Source organism: Pyrgilauda ruficollis, unplaced genomic scaffold (assembly GCF_017590135.1).
Source record: "Pyrgilauda ruficollis isolate IOZ18807 unplaced genomic scaffold, ASM1759013v1 scaffold3, whole genome shotgun sequence".
NCBI lineage: Eukaryota > Metazoa > Chordata > Aves > Passeriformes > Passeridae > Pyrgilauda > Pyrgilauda ruficollis.
Window position 1 is genome coordinate 8,465,416 of NW_024524377.1, and position 17,206 is coordinate 8,482,621.

At 40.3% G+C, this 17,206-nt stretch overlaps 1 protein-coding gene across 2 annotated transcripts in view; it reads left to right on the forward strand.

The window, feature by feature from the left end:
- The window catches only part of ADCY5 (adenylate cyclase 5), a 204,803-nt gene that overhangs the window by 107,278 nt on the left and 80,319 nt on the right, over positions 1 to 17,206 (forward strand). For both annotated transcript variants that reach the window (XM_041473286.1, XM_041473287.1), the window contains one exon: positions 13,224 to 13,373. In XM_041473286.1, the coding sequence (XP_041329220.1) occupies positions 13,224 to 13,373 (150 nt within the window). The remainder of the gene's footprint in view (positions 1 to 13,223; positions 13,374 to 17,206) is intronic.

Genomic DNA, 17,206 nt, shown 5'->3' on the forward strand with positions numbered 1-17,206 from the left:
AGTTTAGGAATCCGTGTACTTGAGCACATTTTCTATCTGCATTCAGACCGAGGGCTGACTTTCTTCTCCCTGAAGTGGAAGCTGTTCCTGCCAGGTGTATCTTTTGTTCCTTTGGTGCAGGAGCTGATTTTGACACTCAAGCTGCCAGGAGCAGAGCTGAGGAGGCATGCTTGCAGACAGGCTCTTCATGATCCACCAAATTCTTTTACTATTTAGTCAGTGTTAGCCACTGACTCCAATTCTGAAGTGGCTTTTATGACAGTATGCAGGGCAGTAGACTTAGGACAATGAACAGTTTTGGGTCTTTCTTTTCTCGACCTTTCCCCTCCTGCAAGAAATCATGCTGCTCATGTTTCTTGAATTAAAGAAACACATGGGTAATAAGCCAATTTATCTTCCCGTTTCTGTTGTTTTCAATCTCTAATTCTCATTTTTCTTGTGGATAGGTAACTTCTAGCATTTTAACTCTTGTTTGGAACTGATGCATGCATAGTTGGATGATATCTGGCATCTGACCCGTCTGTAGAGGTAGGAAATGGTGGGGAAGGTAAATATCCTTCTTGGAGTCCAAGTCCTGGATACTGAGCTGTCTCATATACATATTGAAAGTCCAGTAAAATATGATGCTGATTTTTCAAGTATTTTTCAAAAGAACACAGCTTGTTCTGAAGTAATTAAACAGCCATTTTAAAGATAGTTCTTTGTGATCTGTGTAGTGCAGATAATCAGATATAGAAATATTGCATTGTAAAAGTGATATTTTAAGGGCAAATGGAATCTCTGAAGTTGGGCACTCATGCTTGGAAATGTGACACATTGCCCACAGAGTCTTGCTTGAAACAGATAAAAACTTGCCTGTGTGGTGATGAACATTATTCAGCATTTAGGTATTTGCTGCTGCAGCCTGAATTCACTTCTCTGGTTCAAGGCAGTCTCAGGACAAATAGAGTGTTTAATACTTACATTCTCTGTGCAAGGGATGGCAACAGAGCCCATTTGGTCCTTTGCAGACCTGCTGGTTGAAGGGACTGTATGTGTAGTTTGTTATTCAGCAGAAGTTGGTTTTGAGGCAGAAAAAAACAGTGGGAAAAAATTAGTGGCTTGTTTTCTGGTTCCATAGGAAGGAAATATGTAATCATTCCAAAAAGCCTTGTGTGCTTCTTTGTCCATAACTTACCACTCTTGGTCCTCTCTTCTGATCTCAGTTTCTTTCTTCTGTCCCATTTGATGCGGGTTCTGCCCCTTCTGAGATTTCACTGCACTCTCCCTTCTCTCTGCCTTTTGTGTGTGTGTGTGTTTTCCAGAACTGCAAAGGCTTTGTGAACTTTTCACTTAAACATGAATGCAAGAAGAAAACTAGTGGATTATAACCGCATGAGAAATTTTCAAGCAGGTTATGGTAATAACAAATGCATCAGGCATCAGACAAACTTAGCAGTGATCACTATTGCTAGTGGTGCCTGAGGTTATGCCCAGCATCTGATTGCTGGGCTAGCTGTGTTTATCAGTTGATTTCTGCTCTAAATTTGCAAAATTGTTTCTTAAAAGGGAATAGTTTGGAGTTTTTTTGTTCATAGGCAGACAATGTTCATGAGTCAGTTTATTTTGTGCTTGCTGTTCTCAAAGAGCAGTTGGCTTCTTTTAAAGACTGTCTTGTAGACCTCAGTGGATGAATCAAGTTGATGACAAAAATTACCCATTTAAGTCCTTTGGTTTAGTCTGTTATGTTTCTGTATTCTCCCACTTTCCATTCCTTATCTGGATCTGTGATTTTTGCTATCCTTTCACTTTTTCTTCTGTTTACTGTTATTTTACCAGCTCTGCAGCAGGATGTGCTGGTTATCTCTGCTGTCAAGGACCACCTACTTCACATTTGAAGGGATAGCTCATATTTGCTTTACCAGAAAGCACAAAGAAGTGTGTGATGAAATAACATCTTAGAAATACAATTAATAATTTTCCGTAGTTCTATCTGTCTTAAGCTGATACAGTTAAACTGATAAGAGAACTGCTTCCAATATCTTTATCCTATCAAAATGGCTCTATTGGATTTAAACTGACAAATGCTATCACATTCCAGTAGCATGGCAAACAACCAGTTTAGGATTTCAAGCCACAGTCATGGATCTGATCACATACTGAAACATTTCACACCACTTTTTTATTATTATCTCTTGCTAAATTATTCATTTGTGTGTCTTTCATTTCCTAGACATAAAAGCAACAACTGTACCTGTTTTTCTGTAGACACCAAAACCTCTTGGCTGTTTTTCCTCTTTAGGCAATTGTTTATCCAGTTATCTTCCAGGTTTGAAGTACTTTCCATAAACTTGTTTTGTTTTGAAGTGAACTGGTAAATCTGCACATGATACAAGGGCTGATTGTGAAAGGCTTACTAGGCAAGGCCAAGTGCACAGGAGCTGTATTTTTGGGAATTAAAAATCAAAATCCATGACTTAGTATTTAAGCAGTGGTGCAACAGATGATGATGACAGGGAAAGAAGATTGCAAACTGATTTGTTTATTGTCAATATTGTCCTCTCCAGAAAAAAATGTCTCTTTGGAATATATTAAGAGAAATATTGCATTTAATATGAGAAAAGCAACTACTGCTATTCAGAGGACTTCAAACTTCAACAGAATTGTGGTATCAATTTTTTTGATTATAACAATTTTTAAGAGGCAACTGGGAAATGAGCTCTATAGTCCAGGAGGTCTCTTAGGTCCTGTCTTGTTGTCAAATTACAAAAAATCCTGAAAATAAGTACTCCCTATTTTTTTCTGTCCATCTTCCTCATATTAGGTTGCTTTAAATAATTGTAATTTATTGTTTCTCTAAGTGCAGTTCTGTGGTGTACAATATCCTCTTGGGGAGGTTAGTATGATATTTGGTCTATTTTAGGTTCACCTCAGAAAACCTATTCAGCTGCATAATCTCTGGTAATGATCTTGGGGAGAATAAAAGTACATGCTCAATTACAGGCTCAAAATTTTCCACTAGCAGCAGAAATTTGGATTTAGTTTCTTTATATCCTATCCCGTTCCCAGCCAACCCAACTTACTTCAATTGTCTGAATTGAAAGGCTCTTCCAAACTGTACATCTCCAGGAAAGTGAGGTTAATTTGTTTACTTCTGTTAAACAGTGGAATTTTTACAGTACTATAATTCCAGTATTTTCAGTATATTCATCTTAGACATTTGACAGTAAGAAAAAGCGGGTTTAAGATCCTACCAAAATATCCTTTGCCTGTAGCATATCTTGATTCAAGAATCTAGCTTCCTGCCATTTCATAATGGTTACAGAAATTAATGGTGTAATCTTGGGGTATGGGGCTTCAATAATGTTTCCAATGCATATGCCTTGAAAATTTAGCTTGAAATGTTTTCCTTCAGATTCTGCAAGGCAGCGTAAATTGTGACTTGCAGAGTATGCTGTGAAAAACTCAATAGTAGTGAGTAACCAAATTGTTGATGCTATTGGAACAGAACAAGGTTCATCTTGGCTAATTTACAAGCAATCATTTGGTTTGATCCTGGAATCGTGAGACATTCGTGTGTGAGTCTGGGGAGAGACAGAACTGAAGAGCTGAGGAGAAAGTGCAAGATGGAAAAAAATAGGATTTACTGTGTAAAGAAGGCAGAATGAAAGACTCATGGAGAGTGCAGTAGTGCAGCTGCAAAGGCACAGAGGAGAGGGGGTGTGTGCAGTGCAATGGAGGCAGGCTAAATTATGTTATAATTTGTATTATAAACAGAGCCAGTCCTAACCAATGTCATTGGGTTGTCTTACACTTGCCTTCATAAACAGTTCTGAAATGTCTTTCAGAGCTTCTCTATGAAATCTTTATTATATTGCTGTAGACCTTTGAAATTCGGCGTGACAAAGCTGAAGGCCAAGGAACGCGCCTTCAAGCCGATCACTGGGCTCGGTTAAAATTTGGTCAGGAATTTGCTTACTGAGTCTTTGTGTTCTTGAATCCAAATCTGTTTAGAGATCAGTATGCTCAGCTGCTGGAGCAGCCAGATGTGATAACAAATCTCAGAGTTGTGTGCAGCCCCTCTGATGCAGAAGTGAGCCCAGTTTACTGTAACAGCTGGCAAAACCCCACAGCAGCCTTTGAAGGAGAGGATGTGATCCTGCCAGGTCCCTGACAGATGGACTTGGATGTTAGTGGTGGCTGTGCACAATCTTTGCAATCTGCTATGAATGCTGCTCCTTCACCTCATCTAGTGCAAGCCACTGCTTCAGTTCAAGAGTTCAAAGTTTGCTGGTGGTGCTTGGTAAGTTTTGTCTATTAAAAGTATATGTTGGGATAGGGGATGTTAATAGGAAGGAACAGAGATTGTGGGCAAGCTGCTCTGGCTTGATTTGCAATCCAGCAACAGGAGAAGAAAGGAGGTATTTTTTTAAATCAAAACCAAAATACCCATCTGTATTCCATTCTTTCTGCAATTTTACGTTTCTTCCCACACAAACAAACAAAACCAGTCTAATTCACCACCTCCCAAAAACACACATTTTAAATGCTTGGGAAATAGTAATTTTTATATCTTACAGACCATATTTAGGGCACTCATTTCTGCCTGCTGAGCAAGTGGAGAATGTTCCTTTTTCCCAGATAAATAAGACTTTCATGTAACTAGATAAATATTTTTGTTTTCCCAGTGACCTGGCGATGACTCCTGTGCTTAAATGGCGATGGAAGATAAGGGATGTGATGCATTGCCTGTATCAGAGTCCAGGGCTCCCTGAAATATTCCCAGGAACGCTAAGAACTAGGATTCACTGTGACAGGGGGAAGCAGAGGGGTGTTTGCCTTCATGATTTTGCCTATTAAGTGCAGATGTTTTCTCCCAAAGCCATTGAATGCAAGCACAGGCCTTGGGCACATGCTTCTCTGTGCAGGGTGTTGGGAAAGGCAGAGCTCCCCTGGACAGGAGGGTGGGGAGGAGATGTAGTGGCAGCCATAGGGGTGACTGTGAAGGACTGGGATCCTGGGCTTCACAAGTCTCTTCTGCTGAGATCACGTACTCGGCATGGCTGCTAGGCACAACCTGTTCCAAAGGGGAAACAAAATTCAGAAAAGCAAAGTAAACATGATCTTGCTTCCGCTATGGCGTAGAGCAGTTTATGTATTTGCTTGTTGAGTTAGTTGGTATTAATGGACTTTCATGTGTGTTTCAGTGTAGCAGACTAATTTTAAGAGAGCCTGATAGAAAACCTGGGCATTTGTCTTCTGTCCCTCACATCCCTTCCATCAGATAGAGAAGGAAATGGGATATAAATGATGAATAAAGCACATTTCTCAACTTTTCTCCTCATTGATTAGACCTCCCTTTAGCTTCAGAGACATTGTGCAGAATCTGGGTAACCACACATCTTAATCCAGCTTCTATTCAATTACAATATTTTTCTATTAACACCTATTGTATCTTCTTATCTTACGAGCTCCTCGTCTCTTGGGAGCACAGGGACAGGTGGGACTGGCATGAAAATAACTCAAACATGATTACAATCATTTACAGAACAATTGATTTTGCTGGAATATCAGAGCTTTGCTTAATTTACTTAACTAAAGCCATTGTCTAAATTGCGTAAGCTATCATGCATCTGGGAAAATTTTGTACAGTTGTCAAAATTATCTTGACATGTTTTTTATGGGAAGATGTTTATCCAATGACAGCTGTGAGTCATGCACAGAAAGTCTATCCACTTTCACATCCTCAAGGAAAAGTACCTAATGCTTCAAGGCCCATTTCAAGGGCTTTTATTTTGGTAAGATTGTATTTGGTTGCTGAAGTCTTTGTCACCTCTGTGGATCAGAAATAAACACACTTCCAGGGAGATGAATTCGCTCATGGTACAAATGCGTTTTAATAGGGTCAGGTTAAGTGAGCTGGAGGGGTAAAATGTTAAAAACACTGCACAGTACTGCTCATGAGATGTGTTTCAGTCCAGGTCCTCCATTTCTATCATCTTGTTCCTTCTGGAGGCTGCCACAGCAGATTTGAGACAAGCCAAACTTGCAGCTTGTGCTCAGCAGGAGCATCTGGCTGGTGTTCCATCTCTTAAGATAAGAAGCCACTGGATTTCAAGGAGACAGCCTGGTTGCAAAGACTTAGGTGGCAATTTAAATTAAAAAAGCAGAGGCTGAATTGTCAGCAGGAGAAAGGAAAGGGGAAATGTCCCTGTTTTAGTGGAGGAAGCCTCCCCCTAAGTTGTTTCAGAGGCTCACTCTTGCGTCCAAGGACCATGATTTTTCCCTGGAATGTCCATGCAGCTCTTGATTGGTTTCATCTGAATCACCATCGAGGATCCTTGCATGAAAATCAGTGCTGATTTGTAGCTTTTAAATTATGTTAAGTGTGGAGGTGAAGAAAAACATGTTTGCCACAGAGATTTGTGGAGGATGGATGGCAGACCCAGGAATCTCCTTCCCTACTGTTTTATTGCTAGAGAAGGGCAGCATTCCTGCCCCCAGGCTGTGCCACCATGCAAAGGATGCTCTTCTGGGATTGTGATAGAGTTCCAGGAAAACTCAGACACACAAATATTTCTTTTAGCTGATGTTACACCAAGATTTGGCTAGGACAATATATTCTCCACTTCTTAATCTTATCAGTCAGTAATGAAAGAAAATGAAATCCCAGCAGAAAAATTATTAAAACACTGTTAGGGAAGTAGAATTTATCCATTTTATGTAAGAAATTTTCCTTTTGAGACACTTAATTTAAAAAAAACTCTGTACTGGTAATATTTTGTTCTTTAATAAAAGCAGGATTTAAAGATTTTAAAGATAAAAAACCCCCAAATCATAAATATTGTGTTCTGCATGACAGTACAAATATTGTTGGGCAAGAATGCACAGAAGGTTTGCAGTTACAACAATCAGTAAATGAATTAAAATTATATAGAATGAGGTGGAAAGCATTACAATTAAGAATGCAGCATCAAAGATTTTGATATCCTCTGAACAATTAAGGGAATTGAAAAATAGAATTTTTTTTTTCCTCTGGATTAGGGTTATAATGTATTATGTCTCCACATGCAACTGTGTATTTAAAATGTAAATTAGATAATAATTCTTTGGATTCTATAGAAAGAATGAATTTATGTGGGGCAAAATACTTGTTTGGCCTTCGTCTGGGAGAACAGCATCATGTTTGAGGGATCAGTGTATATTGGGGCTGGAAAGGTGAGATGGTCACTGAAATGCACAGAATGGATGGCACCAGATGAATGTTTTTATTGACTGCAGTTCTTGAACAGAGATATTCACAAGTGGCATAAGGGCTCTTTTAGTGCTTTCAGCCAAAATACCACATGGCACTCTCAGCAAGTAACTTTATGCCAAATATAGAATCTAGTTGAAAGAGTGAAGTGGGCAGCTTTTGTTCCTTGTAGGCTCACCAAACAGAAGGAACATCAGAAAAGTTTCAGAAGTGTTTCTGCAGAGAGGTTTATTGTTCTCACCATCAGCTGAAGAGATTTAGTGCATATGTAGAACATCACTCTCTAATGCTCTCTAAAGAATTCTGCTGCTTTGCAATAGTTCAGCTATGACTTAGGGAGGCATTTAAACTTGTGACACTGACTTCAGCAGCACTGCCCTTGTGTCAGAGAAGCCTTTGGAAGGTGGTGGCTGTAACTGCTTCTCTGTTCTGCTCAAGATCCAAGCAGTGGCTGCTGTACAGCAGCGGCAGAACAGAGGGAAGGCAGCACAAAGCACCTTCAGAAAATTTGTTCTCAGGCTCTGGTGTATTGATGTAATCTTTGGATCTTGCAGTTCTCTCTCAATACTCAGTAAAAGTACTTGCCACGTTTGAAATTGAAGCCTCCTGATTTCTTCACCAGTACTTACACTGCTCTTTACTGGCCAAACACTGGGAGAAGACCATGTGACTTTAACTGTTTAATTATCTTTCTAGCATAATCTACAAATTTTCACTATCTTAGTACTCTGCTGGCTGTAGCTCTGGGAAATGAAAGATGTTGTTGTATATACAACACAAATACATGAGTAATTTGATCTTGGAGCCAGCTGATGTTGTCTTTCATTTTAATTTTCATTATGCCTTTGGCTCTGTAGCTGCTCCAATTTTTTTATTAGACAGTAGTGTATAAAGAGGCAATAGAGGGTTAATTGCTGTTCAGGGAAAGTGTTTAAAAAATAGCGCCAGCTATATCTTATAGCAGTAACATTTTCTCATAATGTTTGTGCTTTTTATCTTTAGAATTTATCCATACTTCCAACTCATGATTGCACATATTGGTGCAGCACAATTTTCTTTTGTAATCATCATATTTTTGTTCTTACATTGTTTAGAGTAAGTATGCAAGATTTCGTAATAATTTGTAAAGGTTAAAAAAGTAACTCTCAAAAGTAAAGATAATCTCACTGTCTTCCCCTACAATTAATAACTGGGCCACTTTGCCAATTCAATATACAACCACTTTGAAATGTAGCTTAGAAAGTCAAGTGTTAGCTGCTTTTAATCTGGCAGTTGCACTGATGATCACTTTAACAAAAAATTTGCTACTGGCTGAGTATCATGAGAGTTGGAAAGCTGAGGCAGAGCAGTGTCACACTGGAAAGAGGGGGTTCATGGTTTGGTGTTTGTCGCAGGTTGTTTCCTAGGACTTTTAAATCTCCATATATGTGCTTTATTTCTCTTTGTGACAGTTTTATTGCCTCACAGTAAAAGCTTCAAAAGTAATTGTTTTCAAAACAGGACCTTATGAAAACACTGAAACAATATTTTGATTTAAATGAAAAATAAATAGAAAAACAGAATACAAGTTAGTGGTGTTGGAAACTAAAGGGAATAGCCTAATGCTGTGATCTTTAGAACAGAAATAACCCTGAGCCTCTGCAACAGAAGTGGACCAAAGCAGAGTAACTTGGCAAAAAAAGCAGAAGCTGTGACTTTTATAATAAGCAATGATATTGCAAGGAATATGGCCCACCTTCTCATGTCAGTAGCCAGCCTTGTTTGCTCTGGCAGAGGTAGGGAACTAACTAAATTTATCTTGATGCTATTTCTCTTAAGCATGTTGTTGTCTCTTAATTACATATTGAATAGCATCTGGTGTTTGAAGGATTATCGAATAGAAACACAGCAGGGGGAAGTGGCAATATTGCTGCAAGCTGATACTTTTTCTGCTGTGGTGGTCTGGAGGCTGTCTCCTGGCCACTGAGACATCCTGCTTCTTCCTCAGCTTGGCCTGAGGTGCCCAAAACATCAATTTTGTAACACTGGTGTCAGGCCAAATTTAGCTCTCAATTTTGATTTTGTAATACCAGGTTTTCATAACTCCTAGAACATGTGGAACTAAACTGTTTCCATCTCTTGTCTTTTTTCCCTTTCAGTCACCAGGGGAAAAAATTATTGAAAACAGTTTCCTGCGGGAGATTCAACAAAGGCATTGCAGTGCTGTGTTTGTGCGACGAAATCAAAGCGACTGGAAACTGTTTTGTTGTCTGAGAATGAGGGCTCTATTATTTCATGGCACTAAGGAGCCACGGTGGTTTTTGAAAACCCCTCATAGTACACAGCTCTTCTTTAGGTGCTGAATCACCTTTGAAGAGCTCTGCCTTGGTAACACCAGGAGAGCAGCATTTCTCTGCCTCACACAGGTCATGGAAGAGTGAACGTGTTAGTTTATGAAATACTCAGATGTGCCAATACTGCAGGCAGGTTTATTAGCTTACCTAGGAGTTATATGTAATTAAATGGTCTTTATAAACTATTGTATTCCAAAAGCAGACAGGTAGGAATCTTCCTATTTTAAATCTCTAGTTAGGCGGGGGAAGGAAGTCAACTACAAAAGACAATTTTATCTTTCCATTGCCTTGAACAGCTCTTCGAGCACAGATTGTCTGAAATAGCTGCCATAATATGTTTTTACTTTTCAGGCCATGGAGCTTAGGGAATCAGATTTTTAGTATCTACATCATCTCTTTCCTCCTGGGACTGAAGCTGGTTACCATAGCAAAATGGCAAGGAAGCTGATAAGCAAGTAGTACCATTTGGCAAACAGGATATAAATTTATTTTGTTAAGACAGAGGACTGTGAAAAAAAATGGTCGCTCCTAGGATTTTTTTTTTCCTTTATTGTGTTTTAAAATGGCTGTGTAGAAAATTATTGTGAACAGATATTGAACAAAATTCTCTTGCTCACTAACAAGTGTGGCTTCAAATAAAAGGAGCTTCAGTTTTAAATCTCTGCAGATCTTTAATATTTTCACAGAAAAGTTACACAGTAACACAGATAATCCAGAGTAATTTCACTCCTTATGTGTCAGGATGCTGCAAAGATGCCATACTGTGATTTAAATGAGCTCCTGCTAAACAGAATAAATACAGATACCTGTCTCCCTGCTACTTAAAAATTACATTGCAACATAGTTTTTGTTCCAACCTGATGAAGCATGGTCATCTGAGTCTGTCTTGTAAATCAGTCTGTGAGCTCCCTTGGGTTTGTGTGAAGTGACATTAGTGAGTGACAAAAAGTTAAACTGCTTGGTGTTCCAGAAATGCTATCAATAATGTCAGTTCTGATGGTGTTTTTTGTACTCCCTGTCTCAGTGTCCAGTGCGAACCACACGCCCTGAACAGCACGGCCTGGCTGTTCAAGGCAGCACCACAGCTACTGTGTCTTTGTGCATGGACCCCACTGCGGGGACTTTTTCTTGGCACAACACCAGTTTGTCCAGAAAGACCTAAAAAGAGCTTATTTTCAGGGCTGAGGTGTTCCTCTTTCTGCTGGGTCAATTCTTGATATTTAAACCATCTGTTTTCTCCTGTTCTTGGTGCAAGAGTCACTGTTTTGGGGAGGTTTTTGGGTTTTGTGCTAGTGACTGTAAGTGAAATGAAATCTCACTGTCTTGGGATTAAAGCAGAAAACTGCTTATTTCCTTAAAACCTTCTTTGTTCTCAGTTTTATCCATTCAAAATACATCATACATGCTTATATCATTTCATATTCACTAGCAAATTTTCTAATCACTGCACAACTCCAGTAGTGAGGATTTGGGAGTCTTGCTGTAATCTGGACATGCAAAAGATGCTGTTTAGTTTTAACCCCTTTGAGCCCATATTAACCTGCTTGAATTTGTAGAAGTTGTGTTCATTGCCTGAGTCTCAATCAGTGCACACGGACTAAACCCTAGGAAACCCCTATTTTGACACCCTTTTTGAGGTATTTTCAATAAAATAAGCACTGGCTGAAGGGTTTTTTTTATGCTAGGGGGAATTTTTCATCTTTAAAAATCATCATTATCACCAAAAAATAGCACCAAATGCCCATTGAATACAGCACTGGCTCAGGTTAACTGGGCAGGATTTGGGTGGGAGTTGATTGCTGTCTGTTCAACTTGTGGGAGATAGGTGGATAACCTTGGATCTGGCAGGATCCATCCAGGCTTAGAAAGAGCTGAGTGAGAATACAGTTGTGAAGGGGATGTGTGGGTTTAGTATTGGGACTTATTTCATGTCCACGTGTGGTACCTGCATCTTCATCACACCTCTGTGTGATCTGTGGGCTCTGCATGGAGGGACCCAGCTGTAAGGGGTGAGAATAATTTCATCCTAGAAAACCTGTTGTCTGCAAACAGATCTGGACTGGTGACAGTCACCTGGGGGTGTCCATGACCTGCAGATCCTTGTACTGTAGAGTGGCACACAAATGTGGGAACATGGCCCAAAATGCAGCGCTTGGATGCAGGAGCTTGGGAAGTTGGAGTGTTGCCATCTACTGGCAGCCATCCACAGAGAGGAGTCCCTCCTCTGGCTGTAGCTGATGGTGTTGCTTATTTTGAGCTGAAAGATGAGGTTTTTCTGCCTGTTTCGAGTCACAATTGTCAATAAAATAATTGTTGCTGTGCTGAATGTAGTCAAACAGTTGGAGTAATACCAGTCAGATTTTTATGGAGAGGTTGTTACTCCTGGGATGTGCGTCCATGTTTGAGATAGGGGCAGCTCCTCTCTCCTCCACGGTGTCCAGGTTGGTCTGGGAAGTCCTGAGCACCCCCTGTGAGCTCAGGGCTTGAGGGGTGTCCTGCAGCTCTCCTGCCATTCAGAGTGTCTCCATATTTTCAGGGAATGGGCTGGACTGGAAACTGCTTTTTTTATTCTGCAAGTAAAAAATTAATAAAGGCAAAGGATATATTTGGGGTCAATAGGGAATAGAGCAAAGATCTGTATTATTAAGAATCTTGGAGGTCTGACTTTTTCCCTGGAAGAGATGAGAGGTGTTTCAAGAAGGTCTGTCCTCAAAGGGTGATCCAGTACAGCTTGTGCAAGTCTCAAAAAGTCCTACTGGGACTGACCTCTGTTGAGAGAAATGTTTACATTAAGCCATCAGTACAGGCTTTGAGGATTTTGCTTGAAACAAATACCAGCAATGGGCATGAATATTTTTTCCTTTTTGTTAAAAAATAGTTGGGAAATAAAAGGTTGCAACACAAGTTTTCAGCAGAAGTTATGTGGCTGCTTCCTACAAAACATAACGTGCATGGGAGTAGAAGAGTGACATAGCTCTTCCTTCCTGCTTGTCCAGCTGAAACAGGCTTCAGACTTAGCAACTCATTTCTGTACTCATGCATAAAAATGTAAAAAACTTATGTTTTTATCTAGAAGCATAAAATTTTGAGTTGGAACTAGATTATAAAAACTGCTCTGCAGCCTTGAGAATACCAACACTTTACCTTCAGTATTTTAAGCACTATTTCAAAATAATGGTCAACGTACCTTTGAAATGTTTTTGAGCCAGATATATAGATGCACAAACATGAAAATATTAGTGCTCCTCTGCCAGATCTCTCTGCATGAGTTATAGCTGACCTCCAGTGATGGAGCAATGATGCACTTTTAGATGATTTGTGTCTCAGTAGTTCCCAGATAATAGATAACCAAAAGCAAAACTGCAGAATTACTAGTCAAATTGTACCTTTTATTTGTGAAGTAGTACACAGTGGAAAGAACATATACTTGAGGTCATATATGGAAGTTTTATATTTTAAAGACTAGAGAGGTAAAATGCATTGAAATTAAGAGCCTGATGTTTAAGTATGTGTTGGTTTAAGGAGTCATGGAAGGGGCTGGATTCTGGCTGGTGCTTTGTTACCAATGGCAGTTTTCCAAAGTGTAACCAAGTATTTTTCTCTCTCTTTTTTTTTTTTTTTTTGTTTTTTGTTTTGTTGCTGTTTCTTTTTTGCAGCTGGTCTCCAATGTTCTCATCTTCTCCTGTACAAACATTGTAGGCGTGTGTACCCACTACCCAGCAGAGGTGTCCCAAAGACAGGCTTTCCAGGAGACCAGGGAATGCATACAAGCCAGGCTGCATTCTCAAAGGGAAAACCAGCAGCAGGTAAGAGCAACAGTTGGAAATAAAACATGAAAACACTGAAATACAATTAGCATGCAAATTGTTCCTGTAGGATGGCATTTGTAGGCTTCTTGCTTCATGAGTAATCCAGGCAAGAATAGGTTGTTGTTAGAGGACAGGATTTTTAAAGGTTTGAAAGAAAGCTCAGGGGTGTAGTTCTTGTCAAATACTCTGATGGACTTTTCCAGAGAAAAGCAACATATCCAGTGGCATGTGCTGTGTGGATTAAAATTACACAGTACACAAAGATTCTGCATAGCTTTTTTGGCACCCATCATTGCTGCCAAGTGTTAAATGCAGATGCAACACGCAGGCTTTGGATTGACCCTCTTTGTAAGGTCAAAGCCTGGCATGATTGTCAGCCAAGCCACTGCCAAAGAGAGCTGTAAGGCAGGCAGGAATTGGTCCACACAATGTAACATTCCTTGATCCCTCCAAAGAAGGTCCTCTTCCCTCCTTTCCCAAAGGTTCCTATCTGCTTACACACCTCTCTATATGTTATTGGCTTCAAATGAATTGTATTTGTTCAAAAAGTAAGATTCATCATCAGCTTCATTGGTTTTTTGCTATAAAAAGCCCTCTTGCTGCCAACATACAGCTTAGTTGTTAGGGTGCTGAATGTATCTGCTCCCCTAATTCATTTGTGGGTTCTCTTGCAATGAATCTCTTGTGTCTCAGAATTAGACACAGAAGGTCTTCTGGGGCAGCTTAACTATTCCCTTGCTAACACACATCTCTGCTCTGCACTACATCTCATAGTGGTCTGTTCAGTCCAATTTGAAATGAATCATGAAATGGGACTTCCATTTATCCCTTGGGAGATATCTCAGAGCTTGGTTGTGGGTTTGGGGAGAGGTCAGGGGAATTAAGCAGCTGGGGAGTGTTTGCATCTCTGTGGCAACTCAGTTTCATTTTCCTTCATGTCTAGCCCATCTGCATCTATGGATTTGTATTTTGGCAGTGTTTCATGAGGTACCTCTGGCTGACATAGCTGCTGTTCAATCCTTACTGTGAAATAATGTGTACATGTGCTTAGTTGGTACTTTCTGTATGAAAACAAGATTCACACTCAAGACTCCTTTTTCCTTTGCAATGAATATTGTCTCAAAAAGATGAAATGAGCAGTCACTTCTCCTTCCACACCTTGAAGTGGAGGAAAGGACTGAGCCAAGGGAATGTGCCATTTTACTCATTGATTACAGCCCTGTCCTCCCTGCTGAGAGGCTGCCTCAGCAGCATGGCTCAGATGCCTGTGCTCTGCTGGATTTGGGAACTTCTGTCTCAGCAGCAGCTCCCTGGAACAGTCCTGACAAGTGCCCTATCTTGATGCTTTTTTCTTCTCTCCCTCTCCAGGAAGTACTATACCATACATAAGAAAGCCAGGACACCAGAAAAACATGGTTCAAAGCCAGTCACTGCCAAGTGCTCTTCAGTCCCTGCAGCAGTAGCTGCGGGTCCTGGCAGCTGGAGACTCCTAATGAGATTATTTGCTGCCACAGCCTGTGCTGACATTGATCTCCAGGTTCAGTTCAGATGACTCCATGCATAATGCATGGAGATAAGCACGAGGTGACAGCAGACACAAATAAGGACAGCTCAGCCCACATGTCCAAACAGGGGTGGAGGAAAACACAACTGCACAGCCCAACTGTTATTTATAGTTGCTTGTCTTTTTCTGGAGATTGATGGTGCTCCTGTGTGCTGTTCTCTTTTAAAGGCAGGCAGATTTTCTCAGGCAAATGACCTTGTATTTTCCTTTATTAAGCATCTACCAGCACCCAAAATTAGCCTGAAAGTAAATAGAAAATCCAGAATGTCCAATGCAGAAAAGAGATGCCTTGTGATTTCATTACTTGAGATAACCCTGTTGCCCACAAGAAAATATCCTTGGATAAAAAATCAGGTGCTCTCCACATTGTGTAGGGAGCAAATAGCATGTGAGTAAGAGATGGGCTGTTGAGACTGCACTGTCTTAATTCTAGCATTGCATGTCTTCTGTCTCTGTAAGTTGTTCTTTCCTTTTTTTCATCTCAGCATCACTTTTGGTAAAAAGTAACTGTTACTAAATCTGAGGAGAAATGGATAATCTTAAGATACCAAATATTCACAGTGATTTGAGGTCATCTTGGGAGAGGACTTCATAAATAGTTAAAATTTCTTTGCAGAGTCATTGTGGGAATGTGTGTGCCCATGCACACGTGTATGTGTGTAAACAGGGTAGATCTGTGTTGAACTCCTTCATCTATCTGCCTGTTTTAGAGACTAGTTCTCCTTGGGATGCAGTTGTTTAATGTATAATTCAGTGGAACTATACTTGCATGTTATTTTGTAGGGAGAATTATGTATCGATTTGCTCTTGTGTTTTTATCAGGTCAGAATGCTGCCTTGTTATACTTGTAGAACAGCAGCCCTGGTCACCTCACTGGTGCCTAATACAGCATTTTACATCGAGGGCTGCCGCACTTTCTGGTTATTGTATCAAAATGAAAATTGTTCTCTAGTGGAGACCCTAATTTCTCTGCTCCATTTGAAATGAAACATAGGGATTTTGTTGTTTCGAAGGCCTTTTCATGTGGTTTATGCCTTACAAATGCACTTGTTATAGCCTTCTGCTGTTAGCTTCAGAGGTTATTTTCAGTGATTGTGATGACTCCAAGCAAACAGAATAAAGATAATGCTCAGCTCTGTAACACAGCTCAGCTTCCTAATTAGTAGCTGCATGAAGGGATGTTGTGCCACATGCATTTGTTTCACCTGATGAGCCTATCTTATCCCCTGATTATTAGTTCAGAGCAGCGGTAGCGCAGCTCCTGCAGATCTCAAGTGTCTTGAAAATATTGGTGATTTAATCTGCCTACGGTGTCAGGAAGAGTATGGGTGGGGGCTCTCAAGTAAAAGCTACTGGGAAATGTAGGTGACCATCTCCTGGAATGTTCACAACAGACACTCAGGCTCCTGTCTCTGTTTTGGAAGGAGTAATCCCTCCGTGCTCATGCACCCACAGGGAATGTTCCAAACCTGTGGGTGCCCCCGAACCTCCCGTAATGCTCCAAGTTATTTAGAGGATGTGTAAAATCACACATAAAATAGCAGCTTTCACACATTTGAGGATGCCTATTAGAATATGCAAATGACAACAATGTATACAGCATTTACTCTGGAAAGCACACAAATGTGTTGTGCTTCTCCACTCAGGGAGTGCACCAATAGCTGACAGAAGCCTAAGGACACGTGCATGATTCCTGAGCTGCTTTTTATTAAAAAATAAGGATGTGTAACTGTTAGCACCTGCAGTATGCTAGTGATGGTGACAGTGCTTTAAAAACAAGTGCCTTTTCATGACTGCTGCAGTTTTAAGCAGAGATAGAAATCCCTCCAACACATCTTCTGTGTTATTACTATCTCTTCAAAGACTGGAGGCAGACTCTGTTTATGGTGCATGTTGAAGGGGGAAAAAGAAATACTGGGCAGTGCTACAGATCATAAAATGTCTCAGTGCATGCTGAGCACATTTTCAGTGAATTCATCTTCCTCTGGTTCCCCCAGGGTTCCTCTCTCTTCTTGGAGGAAGAAATAAATGGTGAAATTCCAGTTATAACTAGGAATTAGAAGCCAGAAATGTGCCTATAACTGCGGCATGGGCACCTGGTTTGGTGACATGAGTACTTGGGACAGGATTGCTGTCCCCTCTGAGTCAGGCCTGTGTTTGAACCCTGCTGCTCCCTGTGTTGTTGAGAATTAATGAGCTCTTAGATAAGGCTGGGGACCTTCCTTTGCATCACCTTCTGTCTGTGTCATAAGAAGGAAAGCCCTTT